The following is a 16033-nucleotide window of genomic DNA, read 5'->3' on the forward strand; positions in this document are numbered from 1 at the left end:
CTGTTCAGGCAACAAACAAAGGAGCTCCTTTTCTTGATGCCAGGAGGTTGCCAGTGTGTTTTCTGTGAATCATTTTTGCAGTGAATGAATTAAACTCTTCATGTATTATGCATCTCGCCAGTAGTAGAATTAAGACACAATATGCTGACAATGAAAGTATTTAACACTAACAACACCATAACTGTCAACTTCCACCTATAATTTTAACTATCAATTAAACTCCAGTAGTGAGTCTGGCCAAAAGTCGAAGGGAAGCCACGATCCAAAAAGCAAAACATTTACAAGCACCCAGACGACTGTTACCTGCTATTACACTGCCTGTCCACCACTTGGATTTAACAGCACAAATAGGTAAGAGCCTTCCATTGGATAATTACTGCAGTGAGGAATAATGTTTTAGCAGACAACAACTTATTTAACCCTAGCTGATGCAGTAAGTAGCTTCTCATTTCTTAAACAAGCGTGTCGGAAGACATATCCTGTGGTCATGGAAAGGATGCTAATATGTTTCAGAAGGGTCAAATTATTGACTTGCATCAAGAAAAAAACAACAACTAAAGAGATTGCTGAAACTACTAAAATCAGGTTAAGAACTGTCCAAAACATTATTAAAACCTGAAGGATAGTGGTGAACCATCATCTTCGAGGAACAAATGTGGTCAGACCAAACCCTTAGATGATCGAAGGAAATCAACAGTAGAACTCACTGCTATGTTTGATAGTGAAAGTAAGAGCATTTCCACATGCACAATGCCAAAGGAACTCAAAGGATTGGACTGAACAGCTGTGTATAGCTCTAAGAAAGCCACTGATCAGTGTGGCTAATCAGAATAAAAAAGGCTTCGATTTGCTAGGTAGCATAAAGATTGGATGATCCATTTATATGATTACCAGTTAGTTTGGTAACATTTCAGCTGGAAAGGTGAAAGCTTCTGTCGTGTCTGACCTCAGAGAGCTTCTTTCTGAAAACCAGATGGGATTTGTGTCCAACTTATAAAAACATCATTAGAAATGGTTTTTGTTTCAATTTTGGCCAGCTCTAGCACAGACAGTTTTGTTATTTGTTGAAGTAACATTCAAATCCCCCGGTGTCACACCTTCCACTTGGTTAAAAACAAAAGTATGGTGCTTATTCCCATGACAATAACAGTGGAAGTGGTCATGAGGTGTACATGACACATCTGGAAGTTTCCTGCCTACTCGTACTAATGGTCAGGGATCTGAATCATTCATATCTGTGGTGTACTGGAGCAATGCTGTGGAGGTGGTCAAGGCCATGTTGCTCCCACGCTCTTTTGGCTGTCATGCAGTTTTCCGGCACGTCTCCAATGCTTCCATGTGAGGTCACACAGCGGGGGCAGAGTCTCCAGGGGGGTGGCACCTACAAAAAAAACTTTTTATTGAGCAACTTCTAACCTTGTTTGCATCTAAGTACAAAATATCTCTAGGAGGACTGATACATAGTGTACACACTTGAACAACTACGAGGCAAATCATACAGAAGCTACTTAAAGGCATTATGGAGGATTTTTTTTTGTTTAATTTGTCTGATTCACATAAAATGAATATACTGACCTTTAGTGGACTTGTATGTATGGTCTCTAAAAGAATAAGAAATTAAAAAAAATAACTGTGGACATGGAAGGACCTGAAAAACATCAGCCAATCAATGCGCTCGGACCGAGGCGTTTGCTTTGCTCCCTTTCCTGTCAATCAAAAATCTTCCGGCTCAGGCCTAGTTACGTAGATTACGTACGCCTTGGACTTACATGTTTTCTGTATGTGTTGCTTTGGTATAGCTTCGTAGTTAGCTGGCGACTTGTTTTGCTCATCTTTTTTTAAATAATGGCAGATAAAGATCCAGGGGGACCCAGCCGTAAAAGACAACTTCACGAGTGCTAAGCAAGGTTCTGGAGGGGGGCGTTTCTTTGTAAATGTTAAGAGGGGGGAGGTTAGAGGGGGGTGAGGGAGAGGTTGTATGTGCGCATGCGCATGCGCATGCTACGTTCAAAGTCGTAGTAAATTAAATCTCCTCTAATGCCTTTAACTGGCTACTGAAATGATGAAAGATTAAAGGACAGACCTAACTGCACAAAGATTTATTCTGTATTTCAAACCTGATATGAACAGCTACAAACGGTGCAACCTGAAGATACCCAGCTCAGAGAAGTGTTGAGTCTGAGCTCCTAATCACTCCATCTTTCTTCAGACTGTGACCTCGTCTCCCTGGAGGAGAGGGAAGGCTGGAGAAGGAAGAAAAAGAGAAGAAGGCAGGGGGGAGGAGAAAGAGGAGATTTTAAAAGAGATTAGAAATATATTTTCTTCTAATTGTGTTTCTTTTTTAAAAAATGCAGAAAAACCTTATGGTACAGAGTTCATATGGTGCAGACTGGTGGGATAGCAAGATGTGCAGATAAATCTAGCATATCACAAAGCAAATCACACCCAAAGACACAACTATCATGAATCCATGACTAAGACCTCATCCTCACTACAAGCGGAGCTGAAGCTTTATCCCATGTCTCCTCCTACTCCTTCATTCTCTGTTCTCCTTCTACCAAATGGCAGTTTAAAAGGCAGATGATGAATAACGTGTTAAGACCTCCAAAAAGAGCAATTCCCGTTGCAACTTTGATGCATTAATTCTCCAACTGTTGGAGAGATTAGCACAAAAATCTGCACAGACATTCATTCTTCCCAGAGGATAAAGTCTAATAACTTTTGTGATCTCTTAGCTTTTCCTTTAACACCACCATGGCATTAAGATTTGTAGTTCTGCAATACCGTAACAACTATTTGATGTATTCATGCCCCTCTCAGGAGGAATCACGGCCCTCTCATTAGTTGATGGAGTCTTTTTATTGTGAACAATTATCTCCTTAAGACCCGTTACTCACCGCATGATTGTTTTCCAGTTGAGCAGATGGAGAACTGTTGGAATACATTAGAAACAACTGGGCGAGAGCACAAGAATCTAAACTGTATTTGGAGAAGCCTTCAAGACTAGTTCTGAGGAGCAGGCCAGCAGAGACTCTGGCAGTAATATGTGAGGAATGACCAGTTATTGGAGGCAAGGACAGGGTACTTCAAGAATGAATGATAGGCTGTAAGACCAGACGCCATTTAGACATTTTCAGAGGGCCATAGCGGAGATTTTGCAGAAGGAAAAAGAAAAATCTGGATGAAGAAGTGCAGCAGCTGTACAGAGACTTTGCAGCTGTGACCTCTTTCCTCACACTTGTCCTCTTTCTCAGAGTGATCATTGTAGATGTGTTGTGTAATGCAATCGCTAAGTTACAGTATGATTTCCACACGTCAGCGTAAAACTTCACTTGCTCTGCCCAAATTTCTCAACTCTCCATTCACTTTCGTTATTTCCCCACACTTTTCACTCACTAGTCTCCCACTCCTAGAATTATTCATAACTCCTGCAGCTGTGAATTTGATCTGAAACCTGCCACCGGGATTTCCACATTTTATTTAGCTTTTATTTTGTTTTCAGCTTCACAACTTTCTTTTCTTGATTTTGTTATTGCACTCTCTCTGCCCTTTCACTTCAGTTTCCCTGTTATTTCTTTTACTTTCTGCTAAATCCAACTCGAGAAGTTTATGTTTATGTGTTGCAGACACTTTTACGCACTTGACAAGAAAATCTCTTTTTGTGTCTGTGACAGAGTTTCTGTATATCTCGGGTTGTTATTGTCACTGTGAACAATGCACCCAAGTTGCATCATGGAAATCTTTGCCGCAATTTCATTCTCGATCATCCCGTGTGATTTGCTTCTAATAGCCAATTACCGCTTTAAACCATGCAATTCAACCCAAAGGATGTTTGTATATTTATATGCAAAGCCACATCTGGCAGCTAGATTGCACAATAATTAGATAATGGCTTTCAACTTGAATTTCCAGCTTCACCATCATTCATCACAGCACTGCTGTAGCAGTTTACAGACGGTAACCAGTTAAATGAATTTAGTCTGGGTCACTCAAATGAGGTGGTCTACACAGTGAATTGCTGTTTAAATTAGATGAGGTGGTGTATTTTGGAAAAGGTTACATTACAATGTTTCCGACAAACTTAAGGCACTAAAAGAAACCACCCCACAGTGGAAGTATTAAATCTTATGGTTAGCCTCAGTTCAGTGGATAACATAACTATCTAACTACTTAAGACTGATATGACAAGTCATTATTACAGCACAATGCAATGATGTATGTTTTCCTCTCCTCAGCTACAAGGCCTCAAGTTGTTTGTTCCTCTGCTGTACAAACTTTTTCAATTTTCTGTTGTCACAAGCTGTAAGTTCAAGTTCACCATTAAAACATACCATTTTCAGTGCCACGATGGATGATTGGAAATGCACTGAGGGTGTAAAGTCACTGTTGGCAGTATATAAGATGATCTCTGGACCTTTATACCATTGTGTGGCATCGACATCCAACAAACATGCCCATACACACAAAAGTCTGGGTTCATTTAGAAATGTCCTTATTTTTTGAAAAAAAACCCAACATTTTTTTCATGAAGACAACATTAAATGAATCAGAAATATGGTCTAGATATTGCTAATTTGGTAAGTGACTATTCTAGCTGGAAACGGCTGATTTTTAATGGAATATCGGGTACAGAGGAACATTTCCAACAACCATCACTCCTGTGTTCTAATGCTACATTGTGTCAGCTAAGGGTGTTGAAAGGCTAACTGAGGATGAGAAAACCTTTGGTCAATTATGGTAGCACATGAATTAAAGTGTGAGTTTTCATGAAAAACATGAAATTGCCTGAGTGACCCCAAACTGTTGAATGGTAGTGTATATGATGGGTGAATTTGGAGGATTTAAGGGACATGAAAGAAAGAAAGAAAGAAAGAAAGAAAGAAAGAAAGAAAGAAAGAAAGAACCAACCCAATGAGTGGTTTGCTATCACACAAAGATTAGTCGTATATGCAGACAGTATTTACGCTGTAGGTCTATAACTGAAAACACATGTGGAGTTTCTCTTCTCAGAAGTGGTCGTTCCTTAGTTCTTCAGAAACAATGAATGAATGCCTGCGTCACAGTGAGGTTAACCTGCATGTTCATTCTTTAAAAAATACTCAGGCCTTCACACTAACAGGAATAGAGATGTTGGGTCTTCTCCTTACTTCTGTGTCTCTGATTGAAAAGAAAGTACCACACACACTCTGTTATCTATGGCAGTCAACGGTTTTCCCATGCACGAGACAAAATGTAACAGATGGGATACAAGGCTTTGGTGTGTCATAAGTTCCCCTGTAACTAAGCAATGTTTCCGGATGTGGAGCAAAAGCTCAATAAAATCTGGCATATGTCACAGTATAGAGCCAAATGATACCAACGTAAAATCTTTCTGACACCTCAAAAATGTGCCAATACTCCAAAGATTTCCGGACACAAATAACATGGTGGTTAGAGAGCCTTAAGTCACATTTAACCAGCACTTGATTGGCTTAATTTACCAGCTGACTGACGATTAATCAGTTTTACTGCTGTAACTGTTGAGCTCATGACATTACAGAAGAAATAATGACACCAGGGAGCTGTTTTTCATTTCTGGCAGGGTTGGATCATGAAGTCAACTGGTTTAGAATGTGAACTACATACCAAGGGTCAATGCCAATCCATGTAGTCTGGTCCTAAGACTCTTAGGTTTCACATCCATCAACGAATGCTTCTTGAGGTTCCATTCAGAATAATACAGAAACACTGATTCAATCAGCACCCCACAGGAACACAAACATACACTGCAGCTAATCTCTAACCCACTAATTGACAAACCATTTGTGGCTGATGTCTGTTGAAATGAAACTTGTTGAAATTGTTGTCATTGAAATAAAACTTGTTTAATGTATTTATTGCTTGTTTGTTCCTCATTCCACCAATTATATAATAGAGAAAACCTACAGTCCCCTCATAGCATCTTGTTGCCCTGAGGCAACAAATCAAAATCTGGCGGGGGACACATTTTATGACTGATACACTATCTGGGACCCCAAGCTCCCCAAAACTAAGGTGAACTATTATTTTTCCTCCTACAATAAAAAGTCATGCCATAGAGGATTAAAGAAAGAAAATCGAATGCATATGCATAGGAAAGTCAACCATCTACAGTTGAGAAAGTCATCCATCCATCCATTCTCTATTCGAAGCTTTATCCTCACTAGAGTCGCGGGGGGTGCTGGAGCCTATCCAAGCTGACTCAGGAGAAGGCAGGGGACACCATGGACAGGTCGTTGAGAAAGTCAACTTCTGTTTAATGGTGTCGTCACTGTAGGAAACTGTCTCTTCCTGCTCTTTTCAACCTTTAACTTTGGTGGAATCCAATTAGTTGCAAGATTTGAGCATTTTCAATGAATGAAGTTTGTCTTCAAAACACAAATGTTGTATTACCTTGAAAGGACTCCTCGAAAGATACACTTCAATAAACCCCTGGCTTTCCCTACTATGTAAAACAAAGCGCATTTGCAGTCCCCAAGGGAAATAAGACAATGCTGGATCAAACACTGTGCACTGTTCTATGTGACTTGAAACGAGAAAAAAAAAAGTTTAAAATGAGCCAAGTTAAATGCAGCATGCACAAAGTCAACTAATTCCTCCACCTGAAGAGGAAAGACAGTTGGTGAGCTGGAGAAGAAAGGAGAAAACATTGACCTCTTCAGCTGCACATTACAGAAGTTGGCTCCTACAGAAGAATCATTTCAATAAAACGCCTGGACATATAAACACTTTCCAGACATTGAAACTTTAGGCTACTGGAGACTTTCCAGACACTGACGCCATGTGACCTAATTCCTGCAGATCACTACTCTGGCTGTGTTAAACCTATAGCCCAATACGCTGCATTGCATCAATGTCATGCAGCCAAGTTGCTTTAAATAAACATTTACTGGGGATAAAACAACACTTGACAACCACATCAAATAGCACTTGGACGTGCAGATTTTTGATGGTCATTCTTTAGTTGTATTTGAGCAAAAATAGGCGTGACAGGCCTCACTTTCTTAATTCCATCAATCATTTTTACGCATTTTTTTCACATGGAGTGAACTGGCAAGCAGGAGAGTAAAGTGAAATCTGAAATCTGGAAACAGAGGAGTGAGGGTTTTCCTGCCATGATCCTAAACCTCAAACATTTATTGGAGTCGCTGGGGTAAAGATATTGTAAAAGTTGGTTCACTTCAGTGTTTCAGGTTGTATGGCGATGAAAAAACAGAAAGCATGATCTTTGTTTCGGAAAAGTTTGAGTGCTTCTCTTACACGCTGCGTGGGTTGTCGGTCTTATTGTTGGACCTCCCTCCGCCTGAAACTACGCCATGCCCAGATAAATCACTCCCAGCAGCACAGTGTGGTAACCTGCACTCTGGGGCCGCAGACTGCAGAGAGGCGGACGGAAGGAGGAGGTCGGAGCGCTGCGTAAAAACACAGGGTCGCACTGGAACCAACGTCTCCCCTGTTCAGTTATACATATTATTTAAAAAAAACTTGCACGGGGAGCACCTGTAACCACGTTCTGCAGGAACCAACTGTCTCGCTGTGACCAGTATGTCCGGCAGCACCATAGCCAGGGTGCTGGTTGCTCTGTGTATCGGGAGCGCTGTGAACTGCATGCCCAAAGAGGCGCACAGGAATCGGCGGCAGGCGCAGCAGCATCACGTCTCCTCAGTCTCTCAAGGTAAGCTGCTTCTTCTCAAGTTGTTATACTCACTGTAATATTTTTGCTAGTGCAGAGTTTAGGTGACATTAGTGACACTCATGTGTTTGTCATTTTTACCTGTTGAGAGGAAAGACTACTTTTGACACAACTGCAGCCTTGTGCATAATATTTGCCAAAAACTGCATTTAAGCCTTCAGTTTCAAATCTTTGGGTCCTTAGCTCGCCCACCAGCAACTTTCCTGTCCTTTTCAGCTTCATCCACTCAAAGGATCCCAGAGTTCACAGAGAGAAATAACTCTTAAGATCTGTTTGAGGGTTTGGGGAAAAAAAGGAGAGAAAGTAAAAGAGAGGGAGAGATGTTCATGGCATGTGAAGTCATGAGATGTGAACAAAGAAGTGCCTGCTGGGGGAGAGGAAAAAAAGTGCAAAGCTATTATTCTCCACTCTATGGCAATGATTTATCACTCAGCATAAGGGCCCTTTGAAGTCAAGTTAACACATCCAGAGTCAATTTCACAGACATGGGTGAAGTCGTGTCCTTCAATAGGATGTTTATTCCCAATTTAGGGTTTGCTTGTTTAGATCTAAAAAGGCTTTTGTTGTTTATCCACTAATCTACTAGTCTATGTGTTGTGTAGCTGTGGTTTAGGGCTAGACCATTTTCCATGGGCTGTATTTGTCTTTCCAATGCGAAAAAACCTGCTGCTGTTCCTGACTCTATACCAATTTCCATCAGCTGTGTGTTTTTTCCCCTCTCATGTCCTGCTCTTTTTTCAGATGGCTGTATAGAGAACGGTCACTTCTACGGCGTTAATGACCAGTGGGAGCGGCCGTTTTTGGGCAGCACTCTGATTTGTACTTGCCATGGAGTAGCTGGAATCAAGTGTAAAAGCAAACCTGAAGGTGAGTTTGTTGCACCTCATTTGCATCACAACTTCTCCACACGTAAAACACACACTTTTTTCCATTATTTTTTTCCCTTTAACAGAGGAAAGGTGCTATGATAAAATCAACCAGCAGTACTACGCTGTGGGAGACACCTATGAGAGACCCAAGGACAGCATGATCTGGGACTGTACCTGTATTGGATCAGGGAAGGGAAAGATCAGCTGCACTATTGCCAGTAAGTGACTGCTTTACAAGAAAGTCCTTTCTAGCCTCAAAGCACACATTGGAGCTCATGTCTCTCTGTTTACATCCTGGTCTGCCAGACTGATGGCAGTAAACTGGGTAATCTCCTTATTCTCCACCACTGATTAACAACTGGTGCCACACAGCTGTGTGTAGTTAGCTCAGTGGTTAGGTAATGGGAGAAATGTCTGAGTAGTTTCATTTCCTTTGCTTTCTTACCTTGTTAACACTCACATGCAAATAATGTTTTCTCTAACATCATCTTCATTTTTTTTTCCGTCTCAGATCGCTGCCACGAGGGTGGAGCTTCATATAAGATTGGTGACACCTGGAGGAGACCCCATGAGACAGGAGGCTACATGTTGGAGTGTGTCTGTCTGGGTAACGGCAAGGGAGAGTGGACCTGCAAACCTGTGGGTGAGTCATTCAGACACCCACTGATGACGGCATTACCTGGTGGAAAAATTGGTTCAGTTGCTTGACAGTGCGCTAGAAAATTTGTGACGTTGGATTCTAGTTATGAGTTACTCATCTGCATGTTTTACAATCGGTGGAAAACATGACTTTAGGATATGAAAAGAAGACGGCTGTTTTCAGTTCGTTAAGTAGTTCATGGGTCTGTATTCTGCAGCTGAGCGTTGCTATGACAATTCTGCGGGGACATCCTACGTTGTCGGGGAGACGTGGGAGAAGCCGTATCAGGGATGGATGGTTGTGGACTGCACCTGTTTGGGAGAGGGAAGTGGGCGCATCACCTGCACCTCCAGAAGTAAGAAATCCTTTATTTGGTTCTTGGTATAAAATTGCCTTCTCCAATATTTCTTTTGTTTTTGTTTCATTTGTCTTGCCTGTGCCACTGTTCTTCATTTGTTTGACAGTTAAGAATTAAGTCCAACTTTTAGAAATCCCCTTGTCACCTTGCTTTCATTCCTTTATATTCAATATTTCTGGCAATTGATAGGGAAAAACTGCACCAATGAGAGTCTCACAAACCAGATAAATGAGTTCATTACTGCTTAAACTCTTCTGTTTTAAGTCACATGTGTCTAACACACATCAGGATTAATCCTCAGTGAGTGCTATACTCTTTAGTCTTATTGACAGGACTAATGGCAATGTGTGATTTGTTGGAGGTATTTAACAGGCTGAGGAGGAAATGTTTACCAGCTGTGTTGGCAGTTTAAATCATTACTTGCATCCTTAATTACACTGACTGATGCAACAGATAATCATGAATGTTATCCTCCATTAGTTTGTTGTTCTATGCAAGACAGTCAGGGTGGCCTTGGAAGCTTTTAAAAGGAGGTCATACGTCAATAAATTCATTCATGTGTTCCACGTTGTCAGCAAAGTTACGAGGCGCAAACACAAAGAAACAGCTGGAGGTCAGGAGGAATCTGTCCCTACAGAATCACAGCAGACGTCTACAAATGCATTCTGAATTTAAGAGTAGAGTTTTTTCCCAAAGTGTTCATCTATTTAACAGTAATTCTTCTCGATTTCTTTTTCTTCTAGATCGCTGCAATGACCAGGATACTCTGTCCTCCTACCGTATTGGAGATACCTGGACCAAGACTGACGCCCGAGGCCACCTGCTTCAGTGTCTGTGCACAGGCAACGGCAGAGGGGAGTGGAAGTGTGAACGACATGCCTCACTTCACACCACTGGCCTGGGTGAGAACTGATAATACCCCCGTCTCTTTTTTTTCTCCCCCTCCTCTCTCACCCTCAGTGTGGAGAGAAGAATGTATACCAGAGACAGATGTTGCGAGGAGGGAGAGATAAGAAGTGCTAAGCGTCCAAGTGATGAAGTGAGAAAGATGTGCCTTGTAACTCGTGATCATGACCTCATGACAAAAGAGAGACAGAAATGACACAATGGGAGCGAGGGGATTGTAGAGGGAGAAATAAATATGGGAAAGCTGGTGTGGAAAAATGTGCTTGAAGTGGTTTGAAGTGATTACAGGGTGTGAGATGGAAACATATGCTCGTTGTGACTTAAGGACAGTAAAAAAGCACATGGATAGTGCCTTTTTTATTATCTCATTGTGTGATACAGTATCACTCAGTGGTCAGTGGTTTTAGGACTTTCGGGCATGCATATCATACATGTCTGTTCTTCTGCTTTATCTAACTTAGGCAGCTTTTCTGTGGCCTTTTTTTTGTTTAGGAGAATGTTAGGTAGCTTTTTGATAGCATTGCAGCATATCTGATTGGAGTCATATGTTACATTTTAGGTACTGGCTCTCGTGTGATCACCAACATCCAGCCTGCGGTCTACCAGCCTGCCGCCGTGCCTGAGGTCACCCAGGAGGGACCCTGTCGTACAGATACAGGACTGTCGTACTTCATCGGCCAACGCTGGATCAAAACCCAGGGAGCCAAGAAGATGCTCTGTACCTGCCTGGGCAATGGAGTTAGCTGTGACCAGTGGGGTGAGATATATCCGTTTAGAGCCTCCCTGGGAAAGTAATTATGGGTAAAGACCAATAAACATGCAACCCAAAAGGTGGATACTAAGTGGTGTCTCTATGTTTTCTTGGCCTCATCTAGACGGACCAGCTCCAGTGTATGGTGGTAACTCCGGAGGCCTGCCCTGTGTGTTCCCCTTCGTCTACAAAGGAAAAACTTACCACTCCTGTACCTCTGATGGACGCAGTGATGGACAACTGTGGTGTTCCACCTCCTCCGATTTCGAAACGGACCAGAAATATTCTTTCTGTACAGAGAAGAACGGTGAGCAGATGTGTTGATATTACTAAAATTGTGCAGGGATCTTGAAATGAATTCTTTGCTGTAGCTAATTTGTGATTCCCAAAGCTCTTGGCTGTTTGTTAAAAATGCTGATTGTGTTATTTCAATATTTGAAGAGATAGAGGGTGGTCTTTATATTTTTGCAGTTTATAAAGAGTAACAGTTGCGGATCTTGTTCTAGAAGAGCAAACCAGCTGATTTGGTGTTGGCTATAGTTGTGTTGGTCTGTGGAGGTAGCATTTGCAAATCAGCTAAAGTGCAGATCAGTAAACTGTAAAATTAAGGGTTGTCAATGGGTTTTTGAATTAATTTTCTGTTTTGCCGTCAGAAGAATGATAGGACAATTTTCTTGAGCACTCAGGAAAGTATATGACTGTTGTAATACCACTGTGGGCTATACTCTAATTATCTTGACAAATATTCTGTCCAAATGTCACAAAAACAAGAGCTGTATTGTGGTTTGGATATTCATAAGTCACACTGTTACCAATTTGTGATTTCTTTCCTTTTGACAGTGATGGTGACAACACGAGGCGGTAATTCTAATGGTGCTCTGTGCCAATTCCCCTTTGTCTACAACGGCCGAAACTACACCGACTGTACTGCCGATGGACGTAGGGACGGCATGAAGTGGTGTGGCACAACAACAGACTACGATACAGAACATCGATTTGGCTTCTGTCCCATGGCTGGTAAATGCGTGTGATGGAGACAGAAGGAAGTCAGGAAAGAGAGAGAACATGCCTAGAGCTGTTGGTGTTTGAATTGGCGTGGCATTTATAGCTGTTTTAGGCAGCAAAGTTTTATTATGTCGAAATGTTCTTCAGATGTCCATTTTCAGAGAAAACGAAAAAACAGGTGCTTTTTGTTTGGCAGATTGTGGCCTTACAGGCTTTGCTGGCTGACCGGCTGTGGATAAGCTCAGCCATTTACTAGCCATGATAGTAAATAATGTGATTAGCACTGATAATTGCAATGTATGTTCATCCCAGTTGGAAGCAAAACATTAATGTGGCCTTTGCTTTAAGGGTATTGTATAGCAGTGAAACTATTTAGTATCCTTCCCTTAATTAGCGCTAAAGCTATTATCACAGTGCAGACCAAATCCCGTTTACAGATCTTACACCTTTATTTATAACACAGCCAAATTGAGGTCCCCATCACCTTGGAAAAGTGTTGTTGGTCTTGTCTAGGTGTCAATTAGGTCTCCATGGGTAACAAAAGAAGCCTAAGCCAGTGAAACGGCAGGGGGTCATTGGCACTGCACTAATACCTGTGAATGACTGATGCAATAGTCATGATGAAGCCATCATGCTGTAAAATGAAAAATACAAACTATAAAGATCCAGAGAACTTCATCAGAGCTAAACCCTGTTGACGTCTAACAGTCTTATTTAGAAACCACATCATTATGCCAGCTGGTTATAGCAAGTCCCAGTGCGTAGTAGGTGCCAAAGCCACTTAATACAAACACAGCTGAGTGCTCACAATAGATGGGAGTCCTTTGCATTGCTGTGGATTTCTGCAAAGAGAGATTTGTGAATTCCAGTAGTATTTCACCTTTGTTTAACTCTAACCTGAGGTCAATGGATTTGGTTCCATCCAGATGTTTTGAGTTGACACATTCCTGCTGTAGACAGCTTATAGAATAGCAAACCTCATGCTTTTTTATAATGGGCTAAAAAAAAAAACCTTTTCTTCAGGATTCCTTGAAATGGCTGCCTCACTCTTAGGACCACCTTTTGGCTGACACCTTGTTGTCAAATATACCCTATCAAGATTTAACAAGAAAAAGCCACTATCTAAGCACTGCCAGCAGTGTTTCTGTGGTGAACTAAGTCCAGCAGTCAGAGGAGCAGGGGGTCTTTGATACTGACTTTCATGACTTTACAAATATTATCAAAACAAACATGGCTGTTGAGATGTTAATGGTAATATAAACAGGTCTGGAGCCCCTTCTCCACCTGTGGCCGTCTTCTGCAAAGCTCATTCAATAGGCTAGTCACTTCGTCTGCCATGTGTTCCTGAGATGGTAGTCTCCAGGTGTGACCCCACATTCCACATTTGCCACATTTATGCAAATTATGTCATTTAAATGATTAGATACACAACTGCTGTGTGTTAACCTAAAAAAAATCACGCACACAAAATCAAAAATAACATAAGTGAGGTTTTTCTTTTCAACCAAAAAATCCTCTTCTGAAATTCAATCCCATCTTTTGGTTGTAATTCTCTCATTTAGTGTCATATCTATGTATAATGGAGGATATTATTTTAGTTCCTGCAACTGTATCTGCCAGTAACATTTTGCTAAAGCAAGGTTGAGTTGAGGCCAAATAAATTCCGACTGCTGATAACCGCTTGGAACTCCAACACATTGAGCCTGAGGACCTTCCATATATGGAGGAAAAACTCATTTCAAATGTGAAAAGCAGCCGAATGCCCTCCAGCTATAGGCAACTGGGACAGGAAGGGTGTATTCTTGCATACTTGGCTAATAGAACAGATTCTGATTGTGATTGTGAAAGCACATCTAACAGGCATCCAAACATCTGATCTAATTTTATAATTACAAGCGGTGAAGACTACAGAACACAATTTATACATGATGTAAGAGAAATGAGTAGCAGAAATATAATTGCTGTTTGAGATTACAAGTATCATTCTGATCATTTACATTAAAAATTTAGCCATCCTTAAACCTCCTATACGAAATCCTAAACATCTCTTGTGCTTCAGCTACACCATCAATTTTTTTTATTTCCAAGATCCAGATGGTCTGGTCAAATTTTTTTCTGGCATAGAAACACCCTGTCTGAGCTTCCATCCCTCTCCTTTTTACCATCCACAAAAATAAGTTTGAATGAGTTTAAAACCTGCATTAAGATAAAGCCAGTGTGCCACACACTTTTTTTTTTCCATCACACACATGCACACTCACACATAAAGGCCAGGTCTCTGCATGTCCCACCCACTGTTTCAAACTTCCTACTACTAATAGAAACATACTCTCTTTTAATTAACTGCAAACATGTGGTGGACACACACAGTCAATCATACATACAGGAACAGAAGACAGCTGTTTCTAACTTTTAATCAGATTTTCTTTCCTATGGACACAGGTGTTCTGTGATGCTTGTATCCTCTACGCTCTTCTGTAATAATTGCAGGTTTCAGTCAGTGATCTCCTAGGGGTATCATTTAATATAATGCGTTTGTTGCTGCTTTTATCCTGATGCTGGTATGCCGCTTGTGTTGCTAAGTAAATGTGTATGACGTGGTTGCCTGTGGATGCATGTCCGTGTGTCTCATTATTTTGTCAGAGTTAGTTTAGTGTTTTAAAACTAAAAATTATTTACATCTAAACTTATCTGAACAACATATCTAGCTTTAAACAAAAACAGGAGTAGAGTTTGTAGGTAAATGATGTTCTCTTTTTTTGTTTTAGCTCATGAAGAAGTGTGCACAACCAGTGAGGGGGTGATGTACCGCGTAGGTGACCAATGGGACAAACGACACGACGTTCTGGGTCACATGATGCGGTGTACCTGCGTTGGCAATGGGAGAGGAGAATGGAGCTGTATGGCTTACTCCCAGCTTAAAGGTGTGTGTCTGTGTGCAACAGCGAGAGTCAAAGTGGGCTACGCAGAGGAAGAAGACGTGATCAAGAGAAACCATTGTAGCAGTATGTTCAATTATGTGTGTGGCGTAATAATTACAGACTAATATTGAAATTCTCTGAGTGAAGAGGTGAAAGGTCATGTGTCATATAATCACTCAACTGCCTAAAGGTCAAAAGTGAGCTTGCACACCTGCACTTTATATGGCCTTTGCTGCACCTGCAATGCATGCACACACACACACACACACATGCTACTCTCAAACACATTTCACATTCAAAACTAGTTTTCATTGTGATTTTTTCAGTTGCATCTTTGAACATTTTGCCATATCTCCGTTTGTGTGTCTGTTGCAGACCAGTGTAGTGTGGATGGTCTCACCTACGACGTTAACCAGACCTTCACCAAACAACATGAGGAGGGATACATGATGAACTGCACCTGCTTCGGACAGGGCCGTGGCCGCTGGAAGTGTGATGCCATTGGTGGGTTTCGAATTTTTCAGGTTTACGTCCTTCAGGCTGCAAAATATTAATTTGATTTAATGGTCCAAGTTCCACTGTGCTACTTTTCATTTGTCTCAAAACCTTGCTTCTGTTTGCTTGGACTGTACATTCTGTATAGAGAGTTACAGAATGAAAATATGTGAGAGAAATATTTCTATGGTCTGACATATGACATTGCTACTTTGATTGGTAATTCTGTATTTACATTTTTGTTACTTTTGCTAATATATGTGCCATAAGAACTGCAGACTGACATGTAATCCCCTTAAAGACTGCTCTTTAAGGGGATCTGTGTTTGTGACACCACTAAAACACTTGTTTTTGGCTGCTGTTCCACTCTTGTTTTG

General features: G+C 41.2%; 1 protein-coding gene across 1 annotated transcript in view; it reads left to right on the forward strand.

Moving 5' to 3' along the window:
• Positions 1 to 7352: 7352 nt before the first annotated feature.
• fn1a (fibronectin 1a) overlaps positions 7353 to 16033 on the forward strand; it is a 32185-nt gene continuing 23504 nt past the window's right edge. Inside the window, exons 1-11 of the mRNA XM_051959203.1 lie at positions 7353 to 7693; positions 8453 to 8578; positions 8664 to 8798; positions 9092 to 9223; positions 9438 to 9575; positions 10322 to 10480; positions 11044 to 11241; positions 11360 to 11542; positions 12076 to 12252; positions 15009 to 15164; positions 15537 to 15665. Of these exons, the coding sequence (XP_051815163.1) occupies positions 7564 to 7693; positions 8453 to 8578; positions 8664 to 8798; positions 9092 to 9223; positions 9438 to 9575; positions 10322 to 10480; positions 11044 to 11241; positions 11360 to 11542; positions 12076 to 12252; positions 15009 to 15164; positions 15537 to 15665 (1663 nt within the window). The 5' untranslated portion in view covers positions 7353 to 7563. The remainder of the gene's footprint in view (positions 7694 to 8452; positions 8579 to 8663; positions 8799 to 9091; positions 9224 to 9437; positions 9576 to 10321; positions 10481 to 11043; positions 11242 to 11359; positions 11543 to 12075; positions 12253 to 15008; positions 15165 to 15536; positions 15666 to 16033) is intronic.

The sequence above is a fragment of the Acanthochromis polyacanthus genome, chromosome 14, assembly GCF_021347895.1.
Source record: "Acanthochromis polyacanthus isolate Apoly-LR-REF ecotype Palm Island chromosome 14, KAUST_Apoly_ChrSc, whole genome shotgun sequence".
Classification (NCBI taxonomy): Eukaryota; Metazoa; Chordata; class Actinopteri; family Pomacentridae; genus Acanthochromis; species Acanthochromis polyacanthus.